The sequence below is a fragment of the Pundamilia nyererei genome, unplaced genomic scaffold (genome assembly GCF_000239375.1).
Source record: "Pundamilia nyererei isolate P.nyererei 1_Seehausen unplaced genomic scaffold, PunNye1.0 scaffold00455, whole genome shotgun sequence".
NCBI classification, from domain to species: domain Eukaryota; kingdom Metazoa; phylum Chordata; class Actinopteri; order Cichliformes; family Cichlidae; genus Pundamilia; species Pundamilia nyererei.
Window position 1 is genome coordinate 213,501 of NW_005187856.1, and position 26,506 is coordinate 240,006.

The 26,506-nt window shown below is 38.9% G+C and overlaps 2 protein-coding genes across 2 annotated transcripts in view; both read right to left on the reverse strand.

Moving 5' to 3' along the window:
- Nucleotides 1-18,439, reverse strand: part of trappc9 (trafficking protein particle complex subunit 9) — a 229,220-nt gene extending 210,781 nt beyond the window's left edge. The window contains exons 1-9 of the mRNA XM_005753708.1: nt 18,364-18,439; nt 16,870-16,977; nt 15,661-16,253; nt 11,748-11,893; nt 11,454-11,579; nt 8,759-8,785; nt 7,570-7,691; nt 4,451-4,576; nt 1,815-2,031 (exon numbers count right to left, since the gene is read on the reverse strand). Of these exons, the coding sequence (XP_005753765.1) occupies nt 1,815-2,031; nt 4,451-4,576; nt 7,570-7,691; nt 8,759-8,785; nt 11,454-11,579; nt 11,748-11,893; nt 15,661-16,241 (1,345 nt within the window). The 5' untranslated portion in view covers nt 16,242-16,253; nt 16,870-16,977; nt 18,364-18,439. The remainder of the gene's footprint in view (nt 1-1,814; nt 2,032-4,450; nt 4,577-7,569; nt 7,692-8,758; nt 8,786-11,453; nt 11,580-11,747; nt 11,894-15,660; nt 16,254-16,869; nt 16,978-18,363) is intronic.
- A 1,281-nt stretch (nt 18,440-19,720) lies between these two features.
- Nucleotides 19,721-25,689, reverse strand: sh3bgrl3 (SH3 domain binding glutamate-rich protein like 3). Its single transcript, XM_005753709.1, has 3 exons — nt 25,536-25,689; nt 23,282-23,449; nt 19,721-22,102 (listed from the first exon to the last, which is right to left on the reverse strand). The coding sequence occupies exons 1-3, from the start codon at nt 25,578-25,580 to the stop codon at nt 22,037-22,039; spliced, it is 279 nt and encodes a 92-aa protein (XP_005753766.1). The 5' UTR covers nt 25,581-25,689; the 3' UTR covers nt 19,721-22,036.
- Between the last annotated feature and the right edge of the window lie 817 nt (nt 25,690-26,506).

A 26,506-nucleotide genomic window follows, 5' to 3' on the forward strand; every position in this document is an offset into this window, starting at 1 on the left:
CCTCATGCAACTCTATAGTGCTCGCCTGATTGGGTCTGAAGAGAGCCGCTTTGGTCAAAGTCCCTTGTCATGTGCTAGACACAGAAGAATACAGATGAAGTGCAGATCGAGTCCAGCTCTCCTCCAGACCACTTTAATTACAATTTGCTGAAATGTTATCATGGACTTCTGTCCAATGCTGTCTACTGCAGCTCAAAGGACAAGCATTTGACCTAAAAGATGCAGCTTGTTTGTGCATTTACAGGAAAGGAAAAAAGGCCCAAGATTAACAGCTTATCAGAGCAAAATCCGCTCTCGCCACAACTCTTGAATACCAATCACAACAAGAATACCGATGTCCCTGAACGTTTCAGTGCGCTGTTTTCTTTTGAATGGACGGTGCTTGCTACTGAGAGGCTGTAGCATGCAAGGGTCAAGAGTCTGCAAGAGTACAAGGTTTATCAGGGGAGGCCGTACAGAGTAGTCTACAAGAGCTCAGGTCAGGTATCACCCATGACTCTCTTTGAACAAAGTGTTGGTTCGAATGCAGAACACCCTGAAAGAGTGCTTGTGAAAAGACAGCAAAGCTGGTAATGAAATGAAGGCTCTTCATCAGCTTAATCCATTAAATATGTTGACACTGCTGTTAATCACACACTGTGAATCCTGTGAGAGGGCACAGCATTCAGAGTTTGACAAGACTGATTCACAGAGAATTGCTCCTTTTCACTGATATAAAATCAGCACTTCAGCCTTGCAACCCTTAAAAAAGAAAAACTAAATCTAACTATAGCCGTTCACAAACATCAACTCCCCGTTACCCTTCCTCCCATGGAGCACCTAACACTTCAGACACACTTCTCACTCCTGAAGATCTTCTGTCTGGTTTAGGAGAAGGTGCTGCCAGGACAGAGTGTACAGGAGGCATTAAACGTGGAACCCCGTCGCTCACTAGGAGCAAGATTTACAGTGCACACCAACTCAAAATCCTCTTTAGGTGTTAAAAATCTGTATTTACTACAGAGAAGCAGTGTCAGCTTGCAATTGAAAGACATGGACAAAAGTATTTTTGCAGCTTGCCTTATTTCACATGTTATTTATAGGAATTAAGAGTCCAAAACTGGGGAGGAGATGAATCACACCACCATGATTTATGATTTAAATCTGTGCCGATCAATTTACTGCTACTGTGCTAAAATCAACACTGTTAAAAGCCTGTTTTATTTTGCACCTGATGTGGTCATGACAGTGCTGTTAGGAGTGTTAATTTATTTGTAATGAGAGGGGAAGAGTTTATCAGAATGAGTGCATAATTGGCAAAGGTGGATGGCTGTGAGCACAGTGTCAGAGCACTGGCTCCATCATGTAACTCTTCAGTGAGTCCTCCCTCCGCATGTTTAGAGCCTCCACAGTAAAACTGCTATTTTTATGAAACAGAATAGAACTGGACTGAATTTAGCACCACAGTAAATGCGTTATTGCAGGGAGTGAATAAATGAGCTTTTGGGTTACAATCGAGGGGTGCTGTGGAATTACTGTGTCACATGCCACATGACGCAATGTCAAAATCAGTGCAGGACACCCAGCAAGTAAGCATAAAAACACCTTAAGTCTCACTCTCATTACTGTTATTGTTATTGTTTACCATTTTCTTTTTTTCAGTAGCAAGATGAATAATTAAAAACAGCTGCATCCATAATATGAGGTAAGTAGTTAGAGATGTGTTTGGAGACTGGACAAGAATGGCCCGTAGGTTTTTGTTTGTTTGTTCTTGAAACAAACAATGTGAATTGTTATGCCCACATATTATTCAGCCACCATGTGACCAAGCCTACCTTTGCTGAAGTCTTTAGGATCGAGTGACAGGCTGTACCCAGGTAACGTCTCCAACAGCAGCTTGTAGCAGGCCCTCCAGCCAGGCTCTGGGATGGTGGGAGCTACACACTGCATGGCAGCGACACGCTTGAAAAAAGCTGATTTTCGATGGAATCCAATCAATTCATAGAGCTCAGACAGGATACTGTAGCGCTGGATCTTCTCTTCCTCCGACAGCTGTGGAAGGGAGAAACACCATTATGTCTTCCTGCACTGGAAAATTCACTTTTTAAAATCACCTCATCTTATCAATCAATACATGTGCATGCTTTGATATTCAGAGGCACGAGGGAGGTAAATTATGGTGAGATCACCTTGTTTAAAAGTGTTCTTGTGACATCACGGCCACTTTGTAAGCCAATCACAGGTCAGGTAGATATATAATTTATCAAACACAGATTTCTGTTGGGGCATCTTTTTATCAGTGTCTTCTAATGTACCAAGAGGGCAGCATTAATATTCCAAACCCATTGATGAAAGATGATGAAAAGATGACTTTGCCTGACATTAAAACACTGAGATTTAGTTCAAAGTGAAATGCTGTCTGCCCAGCTCATTGGAAAAAATTGGGGGGGGGGACATTCCTGGACAACTAAATTTGGTTACAAATTGTTTACAGCATGAACTTACTATCTCAATGACACTGCTCTTTGATCTATGTTTGTATTGGATCTAGAGAGTCCTGCAGCTATACAGATGTTTTTTAAGATTAATGATGTCATTTATTAATAAACAGGCAAAGTGTGTGTTTAAAGTTAAAATTTAAAGCTCATAATCAGCTCTTTTACACTATTTGTTACCCGTATATTTTCATCAGCTCATCTCCTGATCTGAGGTCATCTATCTGACAAAAACATGCATATAAGATCCCTATTTATTCCTGATATTCTTGACAATACATAATTGTGACAAACTACTCATGAAATCGTTCTGTCTCTAGAAAGCTGACAACAAGCGGCTAAACGGCAGCAGCTGGCTAGAAGATAACATTTTGACAGCTAACGTTACGGTGCAAGCGTCCTAAAAATGATCAACACATTGACTATACTCATCACATTGTTTATTTGCCAAGCATCCAAGTCAAGCAATTTTAGATCCACTTCAAAGAAAGTTTACTAACACCAGCTAATGGATGCAAAGGCAGCAGTGCTTAACCACAGAAGAGTTCAGGTTATCCTCAACAACTCAGCATCACTTCCAGACGGAAGTAAGCTTCACTGACTCCTCGACTCCTATCACTCCTTTCAGTTTTACACCCTCCTCTAGATTAAATAGACGTGAACACCCAGCATACCGACAGGTGACTGACAGCCTACACTCACTATGGAAGAACTGTGCTGCAGTTTTTGAAGCGAGTCTGGGGTAAAAATTTATTATTTAATTGACAGATATCAGGTTTTTTATTCAAGCTTTACCACTTAGTGTTGAGATTTTTTTAAACATGTTAAAACATTTTTGTGAATATCTTGATGCATTCTCAATCATCCAGGAAAGTAAATCTCCAAAAGTTGATTCTGTTCATCTGGGCGTAGCGTTTTGTGGGAGAAACGTTTCGTCACTCATCCAAGTGACTTCTTCAGTCTCAGCTGACTGCAGGTTTCCCCAATCTTATAAACAGTACATTTGCATAATGACTGAAACCAGCCCACTGAAGGAACAATGGGCTGGGAGATAAGTTCCTTAATCTTAATTATACAAATTCTCATGACCATTGATCAACAACCTGTTTCTAAGATTGGGAAAACCTGCAGTCAGCTGAGACTGAAGAAGTCACTTGGATAAGTGCCAAAAGATATCTCCCACAAAACGCTACGTCAGATGAACAGAATCCACTTTTGGAGATTTTTGTGAATACAAATGTTTCTATACACAAATACGCCAGCTGTAATTCATAACAGATGTGAGCCATCTAAATTTGACATTTTTAATCCTGACTGACTGACCAAAATGTGATTGTCCTACAGGGGCCACCGTAGCTAGGATTGTGCTCTAGAAATGGGAGGGATATGAACACTAGATAAAGTTGACTGCAATCTACTGACATCTAGTGGTGAGATTTTACACACTGTGACTTTAACATGTCTTTCCAACATCAACCAAATGAAAAGAAAATCACGTCATTTAAAAAGTTGTTCCATTAAATGGTTTTGGAAGTTTGACGCTAAATAAAAATTGTTAAGAACACTTTCATCACACTGAACAATAATAACAATGACACAGGAGGAAAATTTCAATGACAAATGCAAAAAAAAAAAAAAACCCCAAAAACAAAAAACAGAAAAACTGAAGCATTTTCACACAACAGGAGAACAAAAAACTGAATCAGTGTACTCGTAGGTGTCCTGGAAGAACTTCACCGACTCAAAGTCGTATGAGCAAAAAATTCAGACACAAAAATAAATGTATTAATCTAATGATAAAGAGCTAAGACCAAAAAAAACATACTCCGAGGGCACAATATGGTGCAAGCAAGGCCCAATTTAGAGTGTCTTTTTGCTAAAGGTCCTGTGATTTAACTGTCCACCACAGAGCCAGTGGTCATATTAATCATCCCGTGTGGCTGGGAAAGCTTTTATTTCCCGGTCAGATGCCGTACCTGTCCCAGGTTGATGTAAACGGCATTCTGCAGGAAATCGGAAGCCTCTCTGGCCCTCTTCTGAATAGCCAGCACCCTGACTGCTTTCACACAGGCCTCCAGCTCGATGACACCTGCGTTCTTGTACTGCGAAAGATAAGAGGAGGAACAAGGGGCAGGAGGAGGCTCAGTGTTAATGAATAATGAACAGTCGATCAGAGTCGCCTTGAGTTTTACAACCCACCACATAATCAGGGAGAATGTTCTCTCATTAACATATGACCGTATTCATCAGTCAACGCGGATGTGGGAAGATGGACCAGTGTGATAACTCGGATCTCCTATTGTTCTACGTTCAGGAATTCCCAACCATTACTCAGTTTCTGCTGAAAAAGCTGAGCAGTTGCTGCTGGTTTGCCCCCTTTTTTCCCCTCTTTTCTTCTCTTCTCAAACCTCACCGTCCCTCAACTTCCTTCCACTTCCACCCTCATTGTCTCCTTATTAAAATTCAATTAATATCTGAATGGCTCTGTGTTGAGATGTAATTTAATTCTGAATGAACTAGTTACAGGTAAAAGGGCTGAAAGAAGGTCAGTGCAAAGAGGCAATTATAATAATGAAGATAAAGAGCAGGATTGCTTCTGAATAGTTTGGAAGCATAATGAGCCTATTCGGCTTCCCCTAAGCATTAAAGATACTTTAATAGTATTCTTGGTGACTTTGTACAGGGTCCAAGTACATTGTGCTATAAATGGAACCTGTACAATAACTTTTCTGTGTGCAGGAGTGCATTATTGCTGACTAATAAGCTTCTAGTCCTACTATCTACACATGCCCCCATGCTTGCCCCCATGCAGCTTCAGTATAGCAATAATAACAAACAGCTGCTGTCAGCATGCACAAGTCCTTAACAACTCAAACAAAATAAAATACTGCCCCCTGCTGAAATCAATAAATATTACTACACAGCTTACGACGCTTACGTTTCTGCTTACCAGCGCTTTTGGTTTTGTGTGAGCATTAGTCTAAAGACTGAATGGCTGTATTTAAAAATACCCTTTATTTTCTCTAATCTGATTCCCTATTCAAGTCAAAAACACAACCAATTAACCTGGAGCTCTGCGGCTTGTACTATGAAGCAAGATCGGGATACTCAGCATATCTTTTTTAATCTGGCTTCAATTACCCTTCACTTAACCACTATTCACAAGAAGGTGCTTATCAACTCTGTAAGTTAAACCAGGGTTAACCACATAATTAAGACTGAGGTTTTGCAGCATGTAACCAATCACAAACAAGCACTGGTCTACTGGCAACAGAGCAGATCATTTCACAAACAATAACAGAACTACAGGATAGGAAAAATATGAGGTTAAACTCGTAATATACACCATCAACATGACAGCTACTACAGCCAAGCAGCACTGTCAGGAAAGCGCTGTATGTAGCTGTAGTATTAACTGCATCAGTTAATGTAAATACTAGTAACTATAAAACCAGGACGGAAATCTGGCAAAAATATGCTGACCACATAATCTAATGGACTTATCAGTGTAAATAACCAATCATTACAGCACTGGGAGCTCCTGCTATAATAACTAATTAAATGAGCGAGCTGTTAGATGTATTCTTTCAGCACGTAAGAGAGTTTTTGCCCTATTCTTTCCACTGCAGGCCTGATGGCATTAAAACTGGCTGAGAGAGAGTACACAACAGATAAACAACAGAATTCAAAGCAGTTGCAGGCTGACTTGCAAATTTCATATAAAATCAACATGCACAAGGCTTTAGTGCTCTCTGTTTTAGGATTACGTTGCTTCTTAACTCTAGAACAAAGAAATAACTTTAGAAATGTCTGCAGTCAGCAAGAGAAAAAAGTTTTAGTTAGAGAAGTGATCAGGCAGTAGGTGGTGGTTTTGCATGCACTGACCCCTTACTCATCCTCATATGACAATGCACCATGACAAAGTAGTTTGATACAGTGAAACCACAGGATAAAACACGAGGTTATGTTGCCAAGTGTCCAACGCTGCTTCTTAGCACAAACCTCTAGATGGTCACTCATCTCATTTTTACCAAGTCTAATATCAAGAGAACAGCCTCAATAAAGATAAACTAAAGCACCTTTGGAGAACAAGTGCAGCCCCAGGCAGGACCTGCTGCTTAACATGTACAATTAAAGGAGAATAAATGCTCTTAATCTGCAGAGGGTGTTTTGATCTAAAGAACAAGGCTCCCATTAGTACTTTGTCTTGCTGTTTCAATAGCAAAAAATCTCTCTTTAGGATCTCCCTACTGCATCTGTGGCTCTCTGCTAGGAATCTAATTTTCCTCTATTCTGTAGGCATTTCTGTAGGGTTCATCAAGTTTAAGATGTTAAAACCACATATCAACAATCTAATATTACATCATTCTTAGCAGTACTGTAAAAGTACAGTGGAAAATCACAGGATTATATGAGCTATTGATGGAAAAGTGCCTGGTTGCATGACACTGACCTTATGTTACTAAATATAGGCTGTCATATATTAACTGTTCCTCTACGTTCCTCACTAAAAGCCACCATGTGTGCTGTCAATCTCATCGTCCTCCATGCTGGGAAACAACATGTGGCCCAAAATGTTCTCCAGACTTTCAGAATCAATGGCATGAAGCCTCCGGAAGTATCCAACAGAAAGGCAGATATCACAGAAATGCTGATTTGCATGGGACTAATCACTGTCACAGGGCTTCTGTGCTCTGGTCTGAGAGCAGAAGGAGACACAAATTCCTGTGGGGGTTGCATCAATAAGAGCGTCCAGCATAAAGATCAGTGCCAAACAAAAATTTGCAGATCCATCAGCTGTGGCAACTGCTTACAAAAAAAAAGGAGCAGCTAGAAAGAAGCTCATCTTGTCCTTGTTACATTGAAAATGTACAGCCTGCTTGTTAGTGTTTGAATATATTGTTAAGGAATTCATTGGGAAATTTTGAATGACAATTAAGCTTTACTGTAATCATCTGTGCAGCAATTTTAAAATAGTTCATGTTTAAGATCCAACTAAAAATCAAGCAAAATAATCTATTATCCTCAAGCCAACCCAACAACAACCACACTGGCTGGGACCTGGTTTAACAGCCGTGTACACTTCGGGCAGTACCTTTCCATAGTAGGAGATGGCCTCTTTGTACTTCTCGATAATGTCCTCAGGACTCAGGCAGTTCTTTGCTCGTCCAATCTCAGTGCTGGTGTCCGCACTAATGCCGTTGGTTGTGAGGGCTCCTACAGTCAAAACAGGACAGCATAAGATTGGTACAGGAAAGAAACAGAGAAGACGGCGCATCACTCTGGTCTGCTACTAAAGGAAAGGAAGGAGAAACAGAGTGAACAAAGGAAGTAGAGAAAACTCTTTGAAGGAACAGTACTGGACACCCCATCAACAAATACTTTCAAATATATCACATAACACAGACCACGTTACAGTAATGGATTGAAATATTGTTGAAAACCCACAGGGTGATGAACCAAATGTATTTATCCCATTTTTCCGATTTAAAAGAACTAAAACATGAAGGGGTAAAATTAACATTAAGATATAAACACAGCCACAGGTAAACTTACCTGTTAGTCTTTAAATGAAAGTGCAGACGGCCTCTCTAAGCCAAATCTGATTAGAATACACACTGACCTGTGTGTGTGACTGTGATGCTGTCACAATGTATACGATGTGATGCTGACCAAATGACATTTGCATCATGAAGGGGCAATGATTGTACAGTGCAACACACTGTAATTTTTTAGTTAGCGAAGATACAAATATACACAAAATATAATAGAAAATATTTGCTAATATAGTGACAGATTCAGCAACAGTGAGCGTTTAATAAGCAGGAAGTCTGCACGACTGGTGTTTGACTGCCCCCCGCTGGAGCAACAACAGTCTTCAAAGAGAAATATTCTAGTAAGCAATTTCTTTAAATCATTTTGATAGGTTTCAATTATTTTTCTTTCATAATCAAGAGTAAGATGTAAGCTGGTATTATTAATGGGTCAATAAATAAGGAATGGAAGCAACTGAGAGAGGTCATTTAAAGATCTGGTGACTGAAAGTGAGGCTGTGAGGAGAAAAAATAAATAAAATATGGTGAAACCAAACCAACAGAGGAGAACATCTGTCACAGGAGGGAGAAGTACATCGGGTGATTTGTGAAACAAACTATATAAATCAAGGTGGTGACGGTGAAGGATGAAGAGTGATATAAAAACAGATGCAAACGAGGGCACGTGTGATCACAAGCAAGCAGGCAAATTGTTGTCCAGAAGAGCTAAGTTGGTTATACATTCCATACCTGGATCAATGAGAACCTCCTGAGCCCCTACAGACAGAGAGAGAGAATGCAGATTCACTCCATGACGCAGGGAGCAATGTTAGCAGTGTTAGTCCCAACAATTTGCAAAAATGGCTGCTGCTGGTTTGCCATGAAACACTCTGAGCATGTAGCTGTATTATTGACACTGCTCATTCATCGGCCAATCAACATGCTATTAAGTGATGACAAACAATTTTGAGCTCAATAAGGTGTGGTGAATAAAGCTTTGTGTTAAGCTTCCAAACATTTACACTGCTGCAGCTGCTGCCACTCTGGCTCATTGATATACTACACCGCTATACACACTATAGTAGTATTTTAACTCTATATTAAACTACATAAGAGCGCCATACATGTTACATTTTATGCATAGTAGTACTTATAATATGTAATACAAAGTGGTTGTAACTATATGGAGGTTGATTAAATTTCATTAAAACCATGTGCGAAACAGAGCATGTGCAACGGTACTAAAAAAGTTGTGTACTTACACAACTTAACAAAGTAATAAACAAATACTATATTTTACTCTTTGTGAATTAGGCCAAATGTGTAAAATCTGCAAACATGAGGAGGCACTGGTGCAAAAGTAACTGAGGGAGGGAGGCAGTATAATGCCTTCATAAAGTGCTGCATTTGAATCGCAACACCTACTCAAAATCTCATTTCATTTCATTCTCCTCATCACAATAAACAAACTGTTTGTTTAACAAACAAACTGTATTCACTGGCTTTTAATACAGTGTGAGAGTTATTTGATGCTAATATTATAAGTTATTTGGTACTAGTTACTTTGTAGTTCTGTACAGAACTTTGGTCAGCGCTGCTGCTGTAATGAAATGTGCTATAAAAATAAAACAAATTTCAACTTATTATTAATGAAACCAATAAACCCAAACTGATCATCTTCAAAAAATGAAGAAATATATCTGAATAAAACTGAAAAGAAGAACTCTACTTTTGACAAATTCGGAAAACAAAATATTTAAGTAGTACAAAACCTAGAATAATTCTGGCCCATACTGTACATATCAGGGCGATAATCACGATTACTTACAACATTGACATTTTGATGATTTCTCAGGATTAATCAATCATTTTATTGCCAAAAACAAAACATTAACGCCAATGTAGTGTGAAATTATTTGCGTCAAAATAAATGTATTCCAACCTTATCAATCTAACACATACATACAAAAAAAATCATCACCAAACTAACACAAAATTAAATCAGCGCGGGCTACGACTTTCATTCTTACGGGCAATCGTGGCTCAACAGTTGGGAGTTCGCCTTGTAATCGGAAGGTTGCCGGTTCGAGCCCCGGCTCCGACAGTCTTGGTCATTGTGTCCTTAGGCAAGACACTTCACCTACTGGTGGTGGTCAGAGGGCGCGGTGGCGCCAGTGCCAGCCTCGCCTCTGTCAGTGCGCCCCAGGGTGGCTGTGGCTACAATGTAGCTGCCATCACCAGTGTGTGAATGTGTGTGTGGATGACTGGATGTGTAAAGCACTTTGGGGTCCTTAGGGACTAAGTAAAGCACTATACAAATACAGGCCATTTACATTGCATTACATTCCTTTTATTTAAAAGACATATTTTCAGAGGGACGGGACTAAAACTCATAGCGACATGAGACCCCTCTTTGTTTCTGGAAATGGTTTCATGCAGTTTGTAAAGTGTTTTCAGGTGTTTGAGTAAGTTAGCTGTGGCACAAACACTAAGATACTTCTTGATTAACATCACTTGAACTAAATAATACGAAGTATTGCCAAATAGATGATATTCTGCTTCGCAGGACAAGCTCTTTGCCTTCTGCTGTGTCAGATATTTGAACTTTCTTGTGCATTTGTCTTTAATTCAGTGTTACTCATCCAGTCAACAATCAGGAAACTTCTAGCTGCACAGTGCAGGGAACAGGCAGGCAAATACTCAGACGCTCATTTAGGGAGCTCTCCGATTCCATTTTGCTTTACGTTCTGTTTTCAGAGCATACATTTTTAGTAGTACTCAATCACAATTATTTAATTGTTAAGAGCTAAAATCGTGTTCAAGATTCAAATTCAATAAAACGGTGCAGCCCTAGTGCATAGCTGAATTCCTTTTTACTGAACATTTAGCTTTAATTTGTTTGCTGTTACATTTTTACTGTCACTGAAATTCCCTTTTTTAGTTATTTTAATTTGATCATTCGTTTAATGTTGTTGTTGTACAGCCTTATGTAGTTTATAAATACTTAAAACTATCTGAAAATTTATTGTTAGGGGGGGAAAAAATAAATCATATTCCAATCCTAAATCCACACATCCTCAGATTCATTCAGACAAATGCGTTTTAATAGTCTTTGTGTTTAGCAGACGGTCTACAGATTCAGTTAACTTAAGGTATACACAAAGCTGTGTTAAAATTAGAGCAAGTTAAAAGCAAGTTAATAACAGGGCAGGCAGAATAAATGATGTTAACTGTAAATTAGCAGTCATCAGGTTAGGTGAGAAAAGCTTTGGAGGTTTGAGGAGGTACTCTGCACACAAAGTAAGCAGCTTTCTTGAGCAAGCAAAGCTTAGCAGTGTTTGCGCTGCTGATCAGTAGAGATATTCTCACTCAGTTACAACTCACACATAGAAAACAGTCATCAAGGCCACTGCTTGACAGCACGGTTACAGAGCGATGTGCTCACCTGCTCTGTGGCGTTTCCCTGCATCTAGTGGCTGGGAGATACTCTGTTTGCGCCCCATCATCTTCCCCGCTGTGCCTCCAGGGTAGTGGAATATGACAGAGGCTGAGCATAAACCCTCCAGTGCAGCTGCAGACAAAAAAAAAAAAAAAAACACAGCACTCTACCACTCAGATCAGTTTGCACTAATGATCATTTGCTTCAAAGTTTTGAGATCTGCATGTAAGGCAAGCAAAGGCTATAGTATTTACTCTCGTCAACAACTGCAGTATTAAGTCTGCTTCCTCCCAAACTTACCACCTAGCCAGAGGAAGTCATTAACTCCCCTGAGCAGCTCCACAGCCATGTGGTAGTGGACCAGCGCGTCCTGCAGCATGCCTGCCTGGAGACACAAGTCCCCAACGTGCTTCCTCATCCGTCCCTGACATCGTTTCTTATAATGCCTGAGGGGAAACGAGTAGAAAGAGGAAGGAAAAAAACTTCTTCAGACAACAGCAGGGTGGATCAAGTGTGTCAATTCAATCTAGAATAAATGTTTCGATTTTTGGCAATTGATTTGTTTGAATACAAAAAACAACTCTGACTTATGCTGTTGTAATTTCCTATGTCAGCAGGGGGTGGGGAGTCTTCTACAATGAGGATATATTAGGAGGGAGAGCAAAAACAAAAGAGCAACAAGACAAGGACAGAGTATGAGCTGTCCTACCACCCCTTGGCCTTTAGCCTTGCACAAGAACACACAGGAGGTAACAACTTTACCAGGACACACAGGGAACTTAGCTGCCTTGTGCAAGACATTTGAGACGTCTGAAAAACAGGAGGTCGTACGAAAACAATATGAGGGATCAGCAGGTGAAGTGAATTCATGGGCAGAATTCTCTTAGGAGTGTCATCTAGAAGCAGGGATATAAAAATCTACAGGAACAGCTATTCTGGGAGAACTGTGTCACACATTTGGGCAGTTTAAATATTCATACAAATGCTCAGCAGGCTGCTTGTGAACAGTTTTCTCTCTGATAATTATTTCTGGTAGGAAACTAGACTGCTTAGTAATAAAAAAAACCCAAAACATATCAAACTAGATCTGCAGTTATGGAAACTTTCATCTGATTCGTGTCTTAGGAGCTGCTGTGCCAGGCTGGAATGTAGCACATGATCTCATGAATAAAGAGATGAGATCTGATCTGTGCCATTCAGCCAGACAGATCACAAAACAGCACCTTCTTATTCCCAAATGCTCTCTAAAGCTGGGATGAACTTCAGCAGCAATGACATGTAATGCTTAGGAGACCAAACTATCAGCTCCTCCTTCATCAGTGTCTTCATGTTTCAGTATTAAAAGCACCTTTTTTTAAAATAACTATTTGGTACTTTTTTTTTTATATTTTGCATTATATTTTGTATCCATTTATTTCAGATTTTAAGCCTGGGAAACAAAGAAATCTTGTTTATAATATATATTATCACTTATGACGTAAACAATAGTTAAAAATCAGTGATAAAATGTCATAAATATCATAGTATTTGCAGATACAGGGACACAGGTCAATACTGCTGATATCAGCCGTAACCAATATTCAGCTAATGGTTTTCACACATACACACTCACACGCAAATGTACAATATTAACATAAAATTACTACCCTGGTGTTTACCATCTAAAAATGCATTTATAAAACCCCAAAAGTACAAGCATTAAATACCAATAAAGAAATAGACTTTTTAATGTTTTGCATTTGTTTTTACTTATATATTAAATTTGAGTTTTTGCCTTCTATTCAGTTAGTTTGCAAGGTGGGTTTGCCTGTTTCAGTTTAGATTTTTGGATTGATAATGTTTCATATTAGTTTAGTTTTTGTTAGTTTTCGCCTTTGTAATCATTATAATATGAAGTTCTTTCTTGTTGTTGGTTTTTCTTCATCTTTGCACGGCATAGGTTTCAGATGTCTACAAGAGGTATTACAATAAAAACAGCACTTTTGTGAAGGCAGTTCACTCACACACATGTAAACATTCCAAATCTCAGTAAGCAAATGCACCAAAATCCCATCAGTCGGGTTATGTTGACAAATTTTACCAAACTGACAAAAAAGAAAAAGAAAAAAAAAAATCCTCCATGTTTCTAGTTTATTTTCTCAGCTCCTTGCTGTGTCTGACATACCCTCCCAGAAGCAATAAAAGGGAGTTTGTGGCACAGACATCCTGGGAGAAAGAACAGGCAGATCTATTTGTGGATCACAAGCAGCTTTGAGTTTAGTATCGGTTCAGTGTGACACGCTTGCCATGTTCCAGTATGTTCCAAACATGTTCCAGTATTTGCTTATCAACTAAATCTGATCATCAGTTATACTTACTAATACTACTGTATATTACCATTACTTTTTAAAATAATATAAAATAATATATTTAATGAGGCCAAAATCAGCAACATAATTGAAGGATGTGTCAAAGTACAATTGAAATAAAGTTTCCCATTATGAATTTTAATACTCTTAAATGTAATAGATTTTAATTGGATCTTTTGTTAAAAAGGTTTTGCCATTTTCACTGTAATTAGGATCAAACTACACAGGTCTTATAAATAAAGTCTTGTCTATGTTTCATTACGCCGACACAACAAGGACTTTTTTTTCTCATTTACTTTCATTCATTATTGATTTTATATCTATGAATTTCATGGATACATAAACACTGTGGCTACCCTGTTGGTTAAACTTGTACAGTCTAGTGCAATCCATGACCCATGAATTCAGACTTCAATAGTTTGAACCCTGTTTGTTTTTAATGCTTTGCCCATCCCATTTGCAAGTATGAAGATGCCTGATTGTTAAATAAGAATGTTTTTTGCAAAGCCTAAAAACAAAAAATGATCTCACTGACAAATAAATTGTTTTAATAACATCAGTGTTCACCATCAGAAGTTTGTATGAGCAACTGGACTGCATTAGATATATTTATATTTTGGGCTTGAGACATAATTGTAAAACATATTAAATCAACCTATGCCTGTGTTTCAACATTATCAATGAACTTGAACTAGCTACTCTCCAGACTTCGGGCTTAAACACATTAAACAAAGAGCTGTAACTTGTAATGTCTAGAGTTCTGCCTGTACAATAACTGGTGTAATTCATTATCAGTGAAGTACCCTGATTCCAGCCAAAAACAAAAAAAGGATTTTTGGAAAAAAGTAAACAGCTTTTCTAGTAATATTCAAGTTTTTTTTAAACCAAGATGGAATTGGTGGAAATGCTCACCTGGAGGCTTCAAAATAACAGATTGCAAACCACCTGGAGATGTCACAACAGCTATGTACACTTTTTATACCATCTATGGTTCTACTTTTAACATTTCCTAGGAAAAACACCACCTAGGTTACTTTTGTGCTTAAATTTAACTTCTCATGTGTCACACCTCTTGCACTGCAACGCTGCTGCTTGGCACTAAAGTCATACTTTGAATTAGGTAGTCTGTCATCAATAACAGTAACTCATTAGAAGAAAAGAATGGAAAATGTCCTTCATTTTGTTTACACACAGAGCCAGGAGGACAGGTATAATGGGAGTAATTAGAATTTCTTGTAAATGGGAAAAATACTTAGAAACATGGTTATTTAACTTCTCTTAGAATCAACTGTGAAAGTAGAATTAATCTGTGTGTAACTGGTGAAATTAACAAAAATGTTGTGCTGCTTATTAGTACCTCCGTACATTCAGGATTCATTCTTTTCCCTGTGGAAGAAGGAACTCTCTTGCATTTAAAGACCATTTATTCAAAGTGCTCTTACTTTAATTCTGATTATTCAGTTATTCAAAGCCAATAATGTCAACTAAGCCATTTCCACCCAGTTGGTCCATAGACTGAACAATGCGCAGGAGTGATGAGTTTGGTTTGGAGTCATCATCAAATGAACAGCAGCAGTGCTCTTTTGGGCAAAGCTAAAGCTGATGGGATAGATGTGGATTAACTAATGAGTCTAATGTCTCACCTTTTTGCACCCAATAATAAACTCACAGGACAGTATGAAAGAAAAAAAAAAGAAGAAAGACAAATAAAGCAAGGTAAACAAACAAACATGAACACAGCAAAAATCAAAAGACAGATTTTTGACAATTTCTGACCAGGTGAGGCTGACATGTTAGAAGCAACCTGACACAGACAACACCACTGACCTGCAAAATAATGTGACTGCGATGACAGAACGACTCACCTGCTGTCCGTGTCTAAACCCACAAAGTCCTTCTTCTCAAAGGGCACGCAGAGCAGGGGGATCTTGTCACCGGATTTATCTGTGGCACGGTCAAGCCGCTTGGACTCCAGGACAATATATATGGACTCCACAAAGTCCTCCACTCTCTTCTCCACATCAGAGCACTCTTCAAAGCTGGGATAGAAGGCCACGTCCGTGCGCTGCTGCTCGGTAATTTCCCCACTCAGCCCAAATACCAGTAACCGCGAGTCATACAGCGTGGAGCTGTACACTTCCTTCTGGCCGTGGAAGCGCTCGGCCGTCTGGGGCCACTCCTTGGACGTGGCACATGTCGTGATGGAGATGAGGCCCACCACTTTGCGGTGTGTCTGGAAGTCACCCCACTCGTTGTTTTCAGGCAGGTAGTGGTGGCGGTAGCGAATGAGGATGCGCTGGGAGTCCCTGATGTTCACCTGGCTCACGCTGGCAATGCGCTTGTAGATCTTGAAGAACTGATCCTCAGGAACGATGCCAACCGGCTGGACCACCACAAGTACTGTCTGGTGGTCCTCAGCACACTGCATGTAGTCTGGGACGCTCATCTTTACATGTGACTGCATAAGACCAAAAAACAAAAGCATTTAAAAGAGATGATCTTAATTCAATTTACAGTGGCAACAATAACCAGTTAATGTTTCAAACTGAAACATTAACTGGTTCTATCACTAATAAATGCACATTTCCAATATTACAATACTGAACAGCAATTTGGGAAATGCTAGCAAAAAAGAGGGGAGGGGGTTTGTCGCTAATCATCTTTAAAGAAGATGAGGGAAAGAAGAGAGCCGAGATGCCACAAAACAGCTTGTGATGAAGAGAGAAGCTGCTGCTGAAAGTCTTTTTATGTTAAGAAGAAAAAAGAGAGATTGAGAAAGACATGGACAGGGTTGCTACACACACAGCAACAAGAAACAAGGTGTGTATTATTCAAGGTGTGACACAAAGTTTGGAAGAACAAGTAAAATGGAATATGTTTCACAGTTGTCCTTCATGCTGAAATAAAATAAAACTATCAAGATACAGCAAAAGGTTTTTTGTACCACAAACTGGCACAGCAGTTCTTAAAAAAAGAAACCAGTGTTGCCAAGCCAGCAAAGCAACACTAAAAGTCTAAAAGACACCAAAAGACAACTAAAGGATTCATTGGCTTTAAGTGCAATATAGAATTACCTTTAAAATCCTTCATAAACTTGTGAAGTTCAAAAGTCCACAAAGCTCTCAGTTGTTTTAGCCTCCAGTTACTGTGGTCCTCTTCTTTGGGACAAGCTGCCTGCTGACCTGAGATCAATTACATGTGTGCAAACATTTTAAAATACTCAAAACTGTTCTGTTCACAAAGACTTGCACTCAATAGCTGTGTATGTGTGTGTCTGTGTATAGTACCATTTGTTTATTTTAACCTTCTTTGTGAAGCAAATTGAGTTTATGTATAATGAAATTTGCTATATAAATAAAATAGCTAATTGTCTATATTGCAGATGATGACATAAATATTTCCATGGTTAAGAAAAACAAATTCAGATGATCTAAACAAGTCAAGAACAATCTGGAGTGGGTATCTGTTTTCATGAATGGAAACAGAGAGAGTTTATAACAAGCACTTAGACTTAGCAAGGCCATAGTTTGACAGCAACTTCCAAAAATGTGTCCTTGTCCAACACACTATGAACCTATACGTATATATCTGCAGTTGAAGAAAAGTGTGTGGTGTTTTGTTTTGGTTTTGTAATTGGATTTCTGACAGTAAAAATATCTAGTTACAAAAAAAATACAAAGCCATGCCTCTTAACCTCCTAGGACCTGGCGTCCACATATGTGGACATCACATTTTGGGTTATTTAGACCAAAATACTAAATTGTCCTCTCATTATACTGCTACTGTTCCATCGAAATTTTAAACGAATATCCTCATATGTGGCTGTCAATTTTCTTAGAAACAAAAATCAGGTAAAAAATAAATAAATCTGGTAATTCTTTGTTTTTACATTCATCGGGTCCCAATCAGCCCAAATATCAAAGAGAAATTAAAAATGCATGCTGTGGAAGACTTCGGGTCTTAGGAGGTTAAAGTGACAAACTAAAGGATGTCTTTTATTAATTAAACTCTAACACAAATCTATGCAGATCGTAAACAGGTTTTAAATTAGTTTCTCATGAAAGCCGTTTTATCAAGGGTTAGGAGAACAACACAAATCTGCTGAGTTTAAATGATAAAGTCCTGCTTAGTGTCTCTGCTGTGTAAAGCGACTCATCCATAGCACGAAACGATGACAATAAGGATGCACTTCTGCCGAAAAGCAATATTAACACCTGCTAACACCTGTGATAGAAACAAACACCAAGCAGTTGGAGCTAACATGTGTCAGCTGATACAATTAGCAGGAAAAGAGAGAGGAAAACAAGATATCAGATAAAACAGAAGTCCCGGTTTAATGAGCTTTTCATAAGCTAATATGTCTCTATAAGTTTGTGGCTCCCGTTTAACTACATTCTGTCAACACACTGCTTTCAGCTAGCTTAGCTTAGCTAGCTAATCTATGAGTGTCTTGCTTACAACTGTCATACAAAAGCAGCACTGAGTAATGCGCATATAAGTTTAGTCAAATTAATTTTCTTTTACAGAAGTGCCATTAATACATTTCAAATAACGAATATTCACGTTACCTTAGCAGCTACCTGTCAAATGTTTGAGCTTCCTTCTTTGGCTCAGTACTTAGCGACAACAAATTAACAGCGAAACTTCCGGTGTCGACTTTCAAAATAAACTCTCTAGCTGTTCCAAGACAATATCTTAAGGAAATACGAACGTCAGTTCATTCAATAGTTATTTTTATACAGTAGATCTTTTTGCTAGCTTTTGCTAGCTTACTGTAACGTGATAGTTTACAATGAACTAACTAGTATTCACGTTTCAGATTTTGAGAAGTTGAACAATACAGAAATGTGAGCCGCAATGAAGATATGAAGAAATTATACTCTGAATTTTTATTATTAAAAACCACCCCCAATGCCAATATGGATAATGTTCATGTCATGCTAGCACTTTACCATGTGACCTTGTGGGCCAGTTTATTGAGTCTGTTGGCATCCGCGACCCTCAACCTGCTGCCCCAACATGCAACAGCATAGAGGATGGCTGGCCACAACAAACTCATAAAAAATCCTGATCATTGTCTGATAGATGTTGAAAGATCTCAGCCGCCTTAGAAAATAGAAACGACTTCCTGTAGAGGGCAGTGGCGTTTTTAACCCAGTCCATTTTATAATCAGCGTGAACTCCGGGGTATTTATAGTCCTCCAGAATGTCCACATCAAGCCCCTGGATTGAAAGAGGGGTCATAGGTTTCCTGGCCCTCCTAAGTCTTCAATCGGTTCTTTGGCCTTTTGTCAAATGAGCCATTGCACTCAAGCGACATCATACTACATACCAACTTCAATGTGAATTTTAATGTTACCAATTTCTCCTTCTTCCTCTTCTCCCTTTAGGAGTTGCCTCTAGTCTCACCCTATCTGTACATAGATCTTCTATGCTGTCTTCCTTTCTTTCCCTCCTGCCAGCTACATCCTTCTACCTTCTTCTGCACATGTCCAAAGCATTTTAGCTTTACTCCTCTTAGGTTCTCTCCAAATTCCTCTACCTAAGCTGTCCCTTTAATAAACAAATTTCTCATCCTGTGTCTCCCAATGGAAATCTTAACATCTGCCACCTCCCCTCCTTTCTATTAGTGCCACTATCTCAAAACCATAAATCATAGCAGGTCAGTCTTGTAAACCTTCTCACTCATCCTTGTCACTTGTCTTAGCTCTGTCTCCACTCTTCACCTTTCTTATGTGTTGTCCATTTCTTCGAGAATTACCCAAATGCAGCTGGTTATGCATTTAAACTGAGAATAAGAAACTAAGAGTGTCATGCATGAAGATGCCTAAAATTAATAAAGCACTGATCTGCAAATTAAAATGACCTTCTTTCACTCAAACAGATAATACGTATAGGGATGTGTATAAGAATAGTCCAGACATGTAGATTCAACTCCATTTTATTCATTTATTTTTTTTAACCCATAAATCACTTTTCACAATCTTCTTGGAAGACAACAGCATTTTATTCCCTATTTTCTTCTTTTTTTTGGCCAAGGGGAATTGGTCCAAAAGCAAAGCAGGAGCTCAGAGAGAGACGTGGAATGTCTGAACCATGATTCATAGTGATTATACATCAATAACAGGCAAACATCCACAACCATCAACTTACAAAACAGTGCACAAACATTGTGTGTGAAGGCCGTCATCGTTGGTGATCCCAAACCGTAACAATACGAGTATGACAGCGAGGGGGACTGACGGGTGCTATGAGTGAGACAAGGAAACTGGGCTGTTCTCAGTTAAACAGGGGGAAAAAAAGAAATGGAATGATCAATATAAGTAAACTAATGATAATTAGCGTAATAACATGAATGCATAAAAAGCACAGATAAGTGAAGCCTTCATTTTTCCCCATGTGGTGAGTGTTCCCTAAGGCTGGTAAGACTAATTCAGGTCGGTACAAACATGTCTGCTTGCACCTTTACATCTGTGTTCAGAATGAGGCAGGGTTTCAGTGCATAGTCACATTACTGCATCTTCATGCCAGGTTATTCAGATGAAACCGTAAGATGAAATAGACGGCGGAATGAGAAGATACGCGGTTGAAAGCCAGATCACTCAGATCTTTTGTTTTTTTCTAACTCTCTTCTAATTTCTTTTGCATCTTTCTGCCCCGTGTTGATGAACACAGAGCAGCCCTCAGTGCCAGAAATGAAGCTTTCAAGTTCAACAGGAACACTACGGAAAAATGTAGAAGATGGCAGGTAAGTGCTAACACTGCAGTGAGCATCCACCAGCTAAAGTGTATTACAGATTGGCACCAAATGCAACATAAAGAAATCTGTTCATCCCACTCTATTGGATGCAAAACGTAAGCAGCTGCTTATTGAAATGTATGACCACTGAATTTTCTTTTAAGGCGTAAACCAGTTTTTAGTAAGTTTGGCCCAATGGAGATAAATCATAAATATATATGTAATACTTTGGTGTTCAGTTAAGATATCAACCTTTTTTTTTTTTTAATAGTTTTTTGACCAGAATCCAAAGACATTGCTTTTTTATGCAGCGTGCAGGTTTACTTTGATGGCGTCCCACAGCGTTTTATTTTTCTTGGTTTAGGGAAGTAAAATGTAATTCTGTGGAATAATACTGCAGTAAAGCCATGAGCTCACTCATCTCGAGGCTTCATAAAAGACTTTCACAAACCACAGCAGCTATGTCCACCAATTCTACTGCCTTTGGTTTACACTGTGCTGATGGACACTGTCATACACAATCCCGCCAACAGACATTAGTGGCAGTAGAGTGCCATGTGCAGACAGACAAAAAACAAGCCTACAAGCTAGCAAACATGTATGTAAACAATGGACCATTTAAAATGTTATCAATAGTTGTCTTTGTATAAGTCGTTGCATTAGACTTACAGAACGATGTATTTTTGGGTACAGAAAAACTTGACGGTAGCTTTAACGCATTGCACACAAGCTAATTATTTTTAGCTTTTATTTGTAATATTGTGAAGAACACACACTTGATTTCTGGTGGCACCGTTCCTTTAAGTAGGTCAGCTCCCATCCTATATAAGGAGACCAATGGACCAAAATTCTCAAAAACCAGCTTCACCTAAAATCTGTCTTTTAGCTGCTCTAATTCTGAATTAATTGGATTGAGGAACTTCACAGTCCTTGCTACTTAGCTGTACATTTGCATCCACATGAAGTGCAAACAGTGTGGTGTAATGTGCAACATGGGAACCTGAAGGCTACAGAATAAGATGCCAAAAAGTAGTTAAGACTGATGGATGATGGTGTGCTTGGTCTGCCTGCCACATCAGGAAGATTCTGGGTTAAATGTTGTCATCCAGTGGATTAGTTTAATCTCCGGCGATCAGTTGGCCACAGCCAAGATTAGTCAACCTAATTACCGCATATTCAGACAGCCCATTGATTCCTAATGGACCAGGAGCACTAACACTAGCCTGTCAGATGGATAAAATAAGATCTGAGAGGAATCAAATGGAGAGAAAAAAGGACATAAAAAGAGAGTAAGACTGATTTCAAGCGTAATGGTGCATTAGAGGGAATGTGTCTTTGCTGATTAGTAGTATTCATGATATTTGGCATTTTTCATTATGGCATTGAAAGTGGGTGGTCACTGCTAGTGGTGCAGAGAGAGAGAGAGACAGAGAGACTGGACAACAGGACTCTGATAGGACACGGGGCGGGTGGGGAAATGAGGTTAAGGTACTCCGTCATCCTCACGCCAGTTTCAGAAACTGTTCCACTGTATCAGCTTCCACTGCCTCGGAAAACATTTCATAGTTCTGTCGAGAGGAAGAAAATGCCAACAGTGTTAATAAGTACACAAAACAACAAACCAGCAGCAGCACAATCCCACAACTGCTGGAAGTAACGCAGCACTCTGATAAATCAAAAGCAGAGCACATGAGCCTCGTGTAAATGTACTGTTCACTTTGTACAACTTGACCGTTAAGGAAAACAACTGTTTCAATGAGTTCAGCGTTGCGTTATTGGTGAGAATCTGTGAGTGTGTGTCTGTACGCCTGCATCCTGATGTGATATTTGTGAGGATGACAATGAACGTCAGAACACAAGACTTTTTGTTGAAATATATTCAAAAGTTTTTATATTCTAAATGCATCGTTTATTACGTGTTATTAAGTAACAGAGTTCTTGTATCGTCTCCACCGTGTTCCTTTTTATCCTCTATAGTTATTGTTGGATCCATTTATGTTATGTTGAGAATTAAAGAGGACTTTCTGCTGAAGTTTTGAAAATCAAACTTCTCCCTAACGTGGCCATTAAAGGTGACTGAGTTTGCAGGTCCTTTTGCAGAGAGTGGGAGCTGCTGCCAGCACAGAAGCAACATCAGATTCTGAATGTAACCAAGAAAAATCTCAAATAGAAATACAGAGATTTTGAAACCACTGCTGCAGCACCAACGTAGGCATCTTTTTATGCTAATTCAGTTTTGCACACACATATCCTTGGCGTATAATGATTAACCAGTTTAATACTGGCACAACTTAGTAGAGAAGCAGTGACTGTGGAATTTTGATATCGAATTTTCAAGAGAGAAAAATAAAATAAAACCCAAAAATGCTCTTCAACAAACCTCCTTGAAGGCATTCAGCAATTTGACTGCGACAGCTAACTAACAACTGACACATGCGTTAACTATTTAATGATATATTGATTACTGATATACTGAAAATTTGAGGGACACATGCATTTAACAACCACGTGATTAAATCATCCTGCAGGTGGAGTTTACTTTGAAAAGTGTTCACACATGTTCAGTTGTCACAGGCAGCTTTACAGGGCTTTGAGAGTGAAGTGTCAGGATGCTGGAGTAGATTTGAGATTTCAGTTTCAAAAACGTGGTTTCATATTTTTAACTTGTGACAAACAATTACTGTGTTGACAGCACCAGCACTTCACTGTATGAATAAGCAAAAAGTCTGTGTGTGTGTTTTCCTTACCCCACAGTACTGGTGTTCGTTGAAAAGCTGGGGAGGGACTGCCGTCGGGTCCCCCACTTTGCTCCTCATTTCATCACGGAGCTCCCCGCCCACAGAGATGTCGATGAGCTCGTACTGGATGCTTTTGCTTTCAAGGATTCGTATCACTTCTGCCTGTTGAGACTTCACCTAGCATTAAATAAAGCCCCCCAAAAAGGCCAAAACAAGGGTTTTAGGATCTTAATCAACCCAAATACAATTAACAGGAAGCAGACAACTCATTTATCTGTGTTTAATTTGCAGACAGTGACATGTGACACCACAGTTTCCAATCTACTGTTCACCGACTACATTTCCAAGAGCTTAGCAGAGCAAAATCATGATAGCTGTGAAGCTGATAAGTGTTTTAGTCAGTGTGTGATAAAACAAGAGGCAGATGAAGGCTGAAATTCTCTGAAGGACTGTTCAGATACACCTGGTAATGCTATTTTCCCAAAAGGGAAAAAAAACATGACCCTTTTTTCTTCTTTTAAAAAAGAAAAAAGAAAAAAAAAGAAACAACAATATAATAGAAAAGAATATGATTTAAGGCATTTTTGATGCTCTGCCAGTAAAAAGCTGCAGCTTTATGTTGCATATGTTACACAAATGTGATGATTAATAGATGTAGTAGACAGTCTGCTATCTTGTGGGTGACTCAGGAAGTGTGTGTGTGTGTGTGTGGGGGGGGGGGGGGGGGTGACCACACCTAAAAACAGCACTAACTGGCAACACACAGACAGCCCAGTCTCATTTCCTTAAACTGAAAAAAAAGGGGAATTGCTCATATTTGTTCCATAAAATTTTAGGAAGCACCTCTGAATTATGAGAAGTTTCATGTGTGCTGCAGCTGACTGGAAACACTGACATAATAATGTAGGTCTGAGCTACTGAGGTGATTCTAGAAATGTTTTGTACACTTATGCAGTTAAATTATAATAAGATGTTTTGAGGAATTGCATTAGTCTTAATATAAAAAAGCAAAAGTGAAACATAGACAAGTATTAAATAACTATGATGTTGCATCATCTTTTTTTTTTTTTTAAATAAGTTAGGTTAAAAAAAAATGCTACAGTGACGGGTGTAGCACACCGCAGCCACCACGAAGGTAGCTGGAAGCAATGCTGCACATGCAAGAGTTAAAAATGAACGCCTGTTACAACCTTTTCACTGTGCATTTCCTCACAGCTAATAGATACCAGATGTTTGTCCCACTCCACTGTAAAAGCTAACTTAAAAAAAAAGTCCTGCAAAATGATTGTTTAAAAAAAAAAGGTTGTACAATGTCAGTTTGTACACTTCTGCAGATAGTCTGAACATCACCTTGTTCCATTTAGTCCTTCTTTATATATTCTGTGGAAAATTATGAACCAAACTCTATTACAAAATCCAAGAATTTGCTGCACTGACCATACAACAAATACACACATGACAACATAAAGTGGTTTGACGCATTAACGTTAGACTTTCTACTAGTTACTTCGGCATACATGTGAAATACCAGCTAGCTCTCATTTAAAGAACATTTGTATTTTATTACCGATTTCCTACGGGCTAACTGTCGATCTAGAATAACTGGAACAAGAAGATAGAGGATTGGGTGTGCCGCTTATAAAAATCCAAATTCCTTCGAAACATGTGCCGTTTAGTAAATCAGATTCATGCTGACGTATTAGATACACTCTGTTTATATCAGGCCTTAGCGTTATGGTTTAAATTAGCGAGAACAAGCAGCTGCCAGATTTTTAAATGTAGTTTGGTGCGCTTCTCTCTGTACAGGAAACGGATACTTGTGTTCGCTACAATGAACCACTCCTCATGCACCACAATAACACTATGAGAATTTCACTGATTAGAATAAGTAAGCGCTTTAAGGAGAATTATACGCAAAAACCTGCTAGCTAAGCTGCTTCATAAAAACACCTTTCTCCAACTAAGGCAAGGGAAGCTAGGTGGAATAAGGCAACCTGCTTTGTCTTTACGGGTCGTTTAAGTTTAAATTTAATTCCCAATGATAACTTTAATGATTATCGAGCTTTCACACTAATAACTCTGACGTTTCAATAATGCAATAAAGGGGCAGTGAGTTCGGCATAGGCCCGCTGCACTGTTAGTCAGGAGGAAGCTTACTACTGATAGGGTGCTGGGTGTGTCTGTTGGACTGTTAGCTGCTGCCACCGGAGCTAAAAGCATACATATAACAGTACATGTTGTCAATTATGGCTGCTTGACTCACCGTCCTCGAGGCAGTAACAGTGGTGTAGTACAGTTTGATTCCCATAGCTGCAGATCCTTCCACTCTCTCTTTGTGTATCTGCTTGCAAGTAGCTTTCTCCCGCTGGTATCAAGGTAGCTGTTAAACCTGGAAGGACGTCCGGCGAGGTCCGCTTTTCAAAATAAAAGACATTTCGACTTCAAGTAAAACATAAAGTCATATGTAACTTAAAAAGTGGGAAACACGTTTAAGACAGGTTGAATATGTGGACTCTGAAATCACAAATTGTAACATTCTTGATACAGCGACATGACTATGAATACAATAGTAACAGAAACAGAACTAGTAGCAATTATTATGAAGGTTTTGAATGTTTGATCAGAGAAAAAGCAGTCTGAAGGCATCAACGGCCCTTGTTTGACTGAGAAAAAAAATGGTTTGGTAGGTTAATCAGTGATTAATTATATTTCTAAACACTGTTATTAGTTACATTATTATTTGCTTCATAGATCTGTGCTGGCAATCACTGGCAGCTCTTTTGACATGTTTAATGTTGAGAACATGGACAGGAAATGGTTTGTTATTCTTGGGCAGACTTGATTCTACTCTTCCTCTATCCTGTGGTCCGCTGTGCATAGTTTAAAGAGACAGCACATGACTTTATTCATGTTTCAGTGTGGCGTGAGGCATCAACTCCTGTCAGCCCTACATATAGGGTTATATATTTAATTCACTCTAAGCTGCTACCTTCTTTCACTCAGTCTTACACACCTCCTTCTTGTACCCTTTCCCCTTCTTCATCTCACTTTATAAATTTTTTCCTCTTAAGACCCTGTCTTTCTTAATTTTTCTCTTACATTTTATCCACCTTTTGCAGAATTCCAAACAATCAGTTGCCAGAGAAAGTAAAGGCAGTTTGATACTTGCTTCCAGCATGAAGATACAGATCAAAGCAATAAGAGAGCCGAATGGTACTGGATTTTTTTTTTTTT

Coding starts and splice junctions, on each gene's coding strand:
- sh3bgrl3 (XM_005753709.1), bottom strand. CDS start 25,580: ATGGGAATCAAACTGTACTACACCACTGTTACTGCCTCGAGGACG. Junction 23,450..25,535: donor CTGTTACTGCCTCGAGGACG/GTGAGTCAAGCA, acceptor ATTTAATGCTAG/GTGAAGTCTCAACAGGCAGA. Junction 22,103..23,281: donor ACGAACACCAGTACTGTGGG/GTAAGGAAAACA, acceptor TCCTCTCGACAG/AACTATGAAATGTTTTCCGA.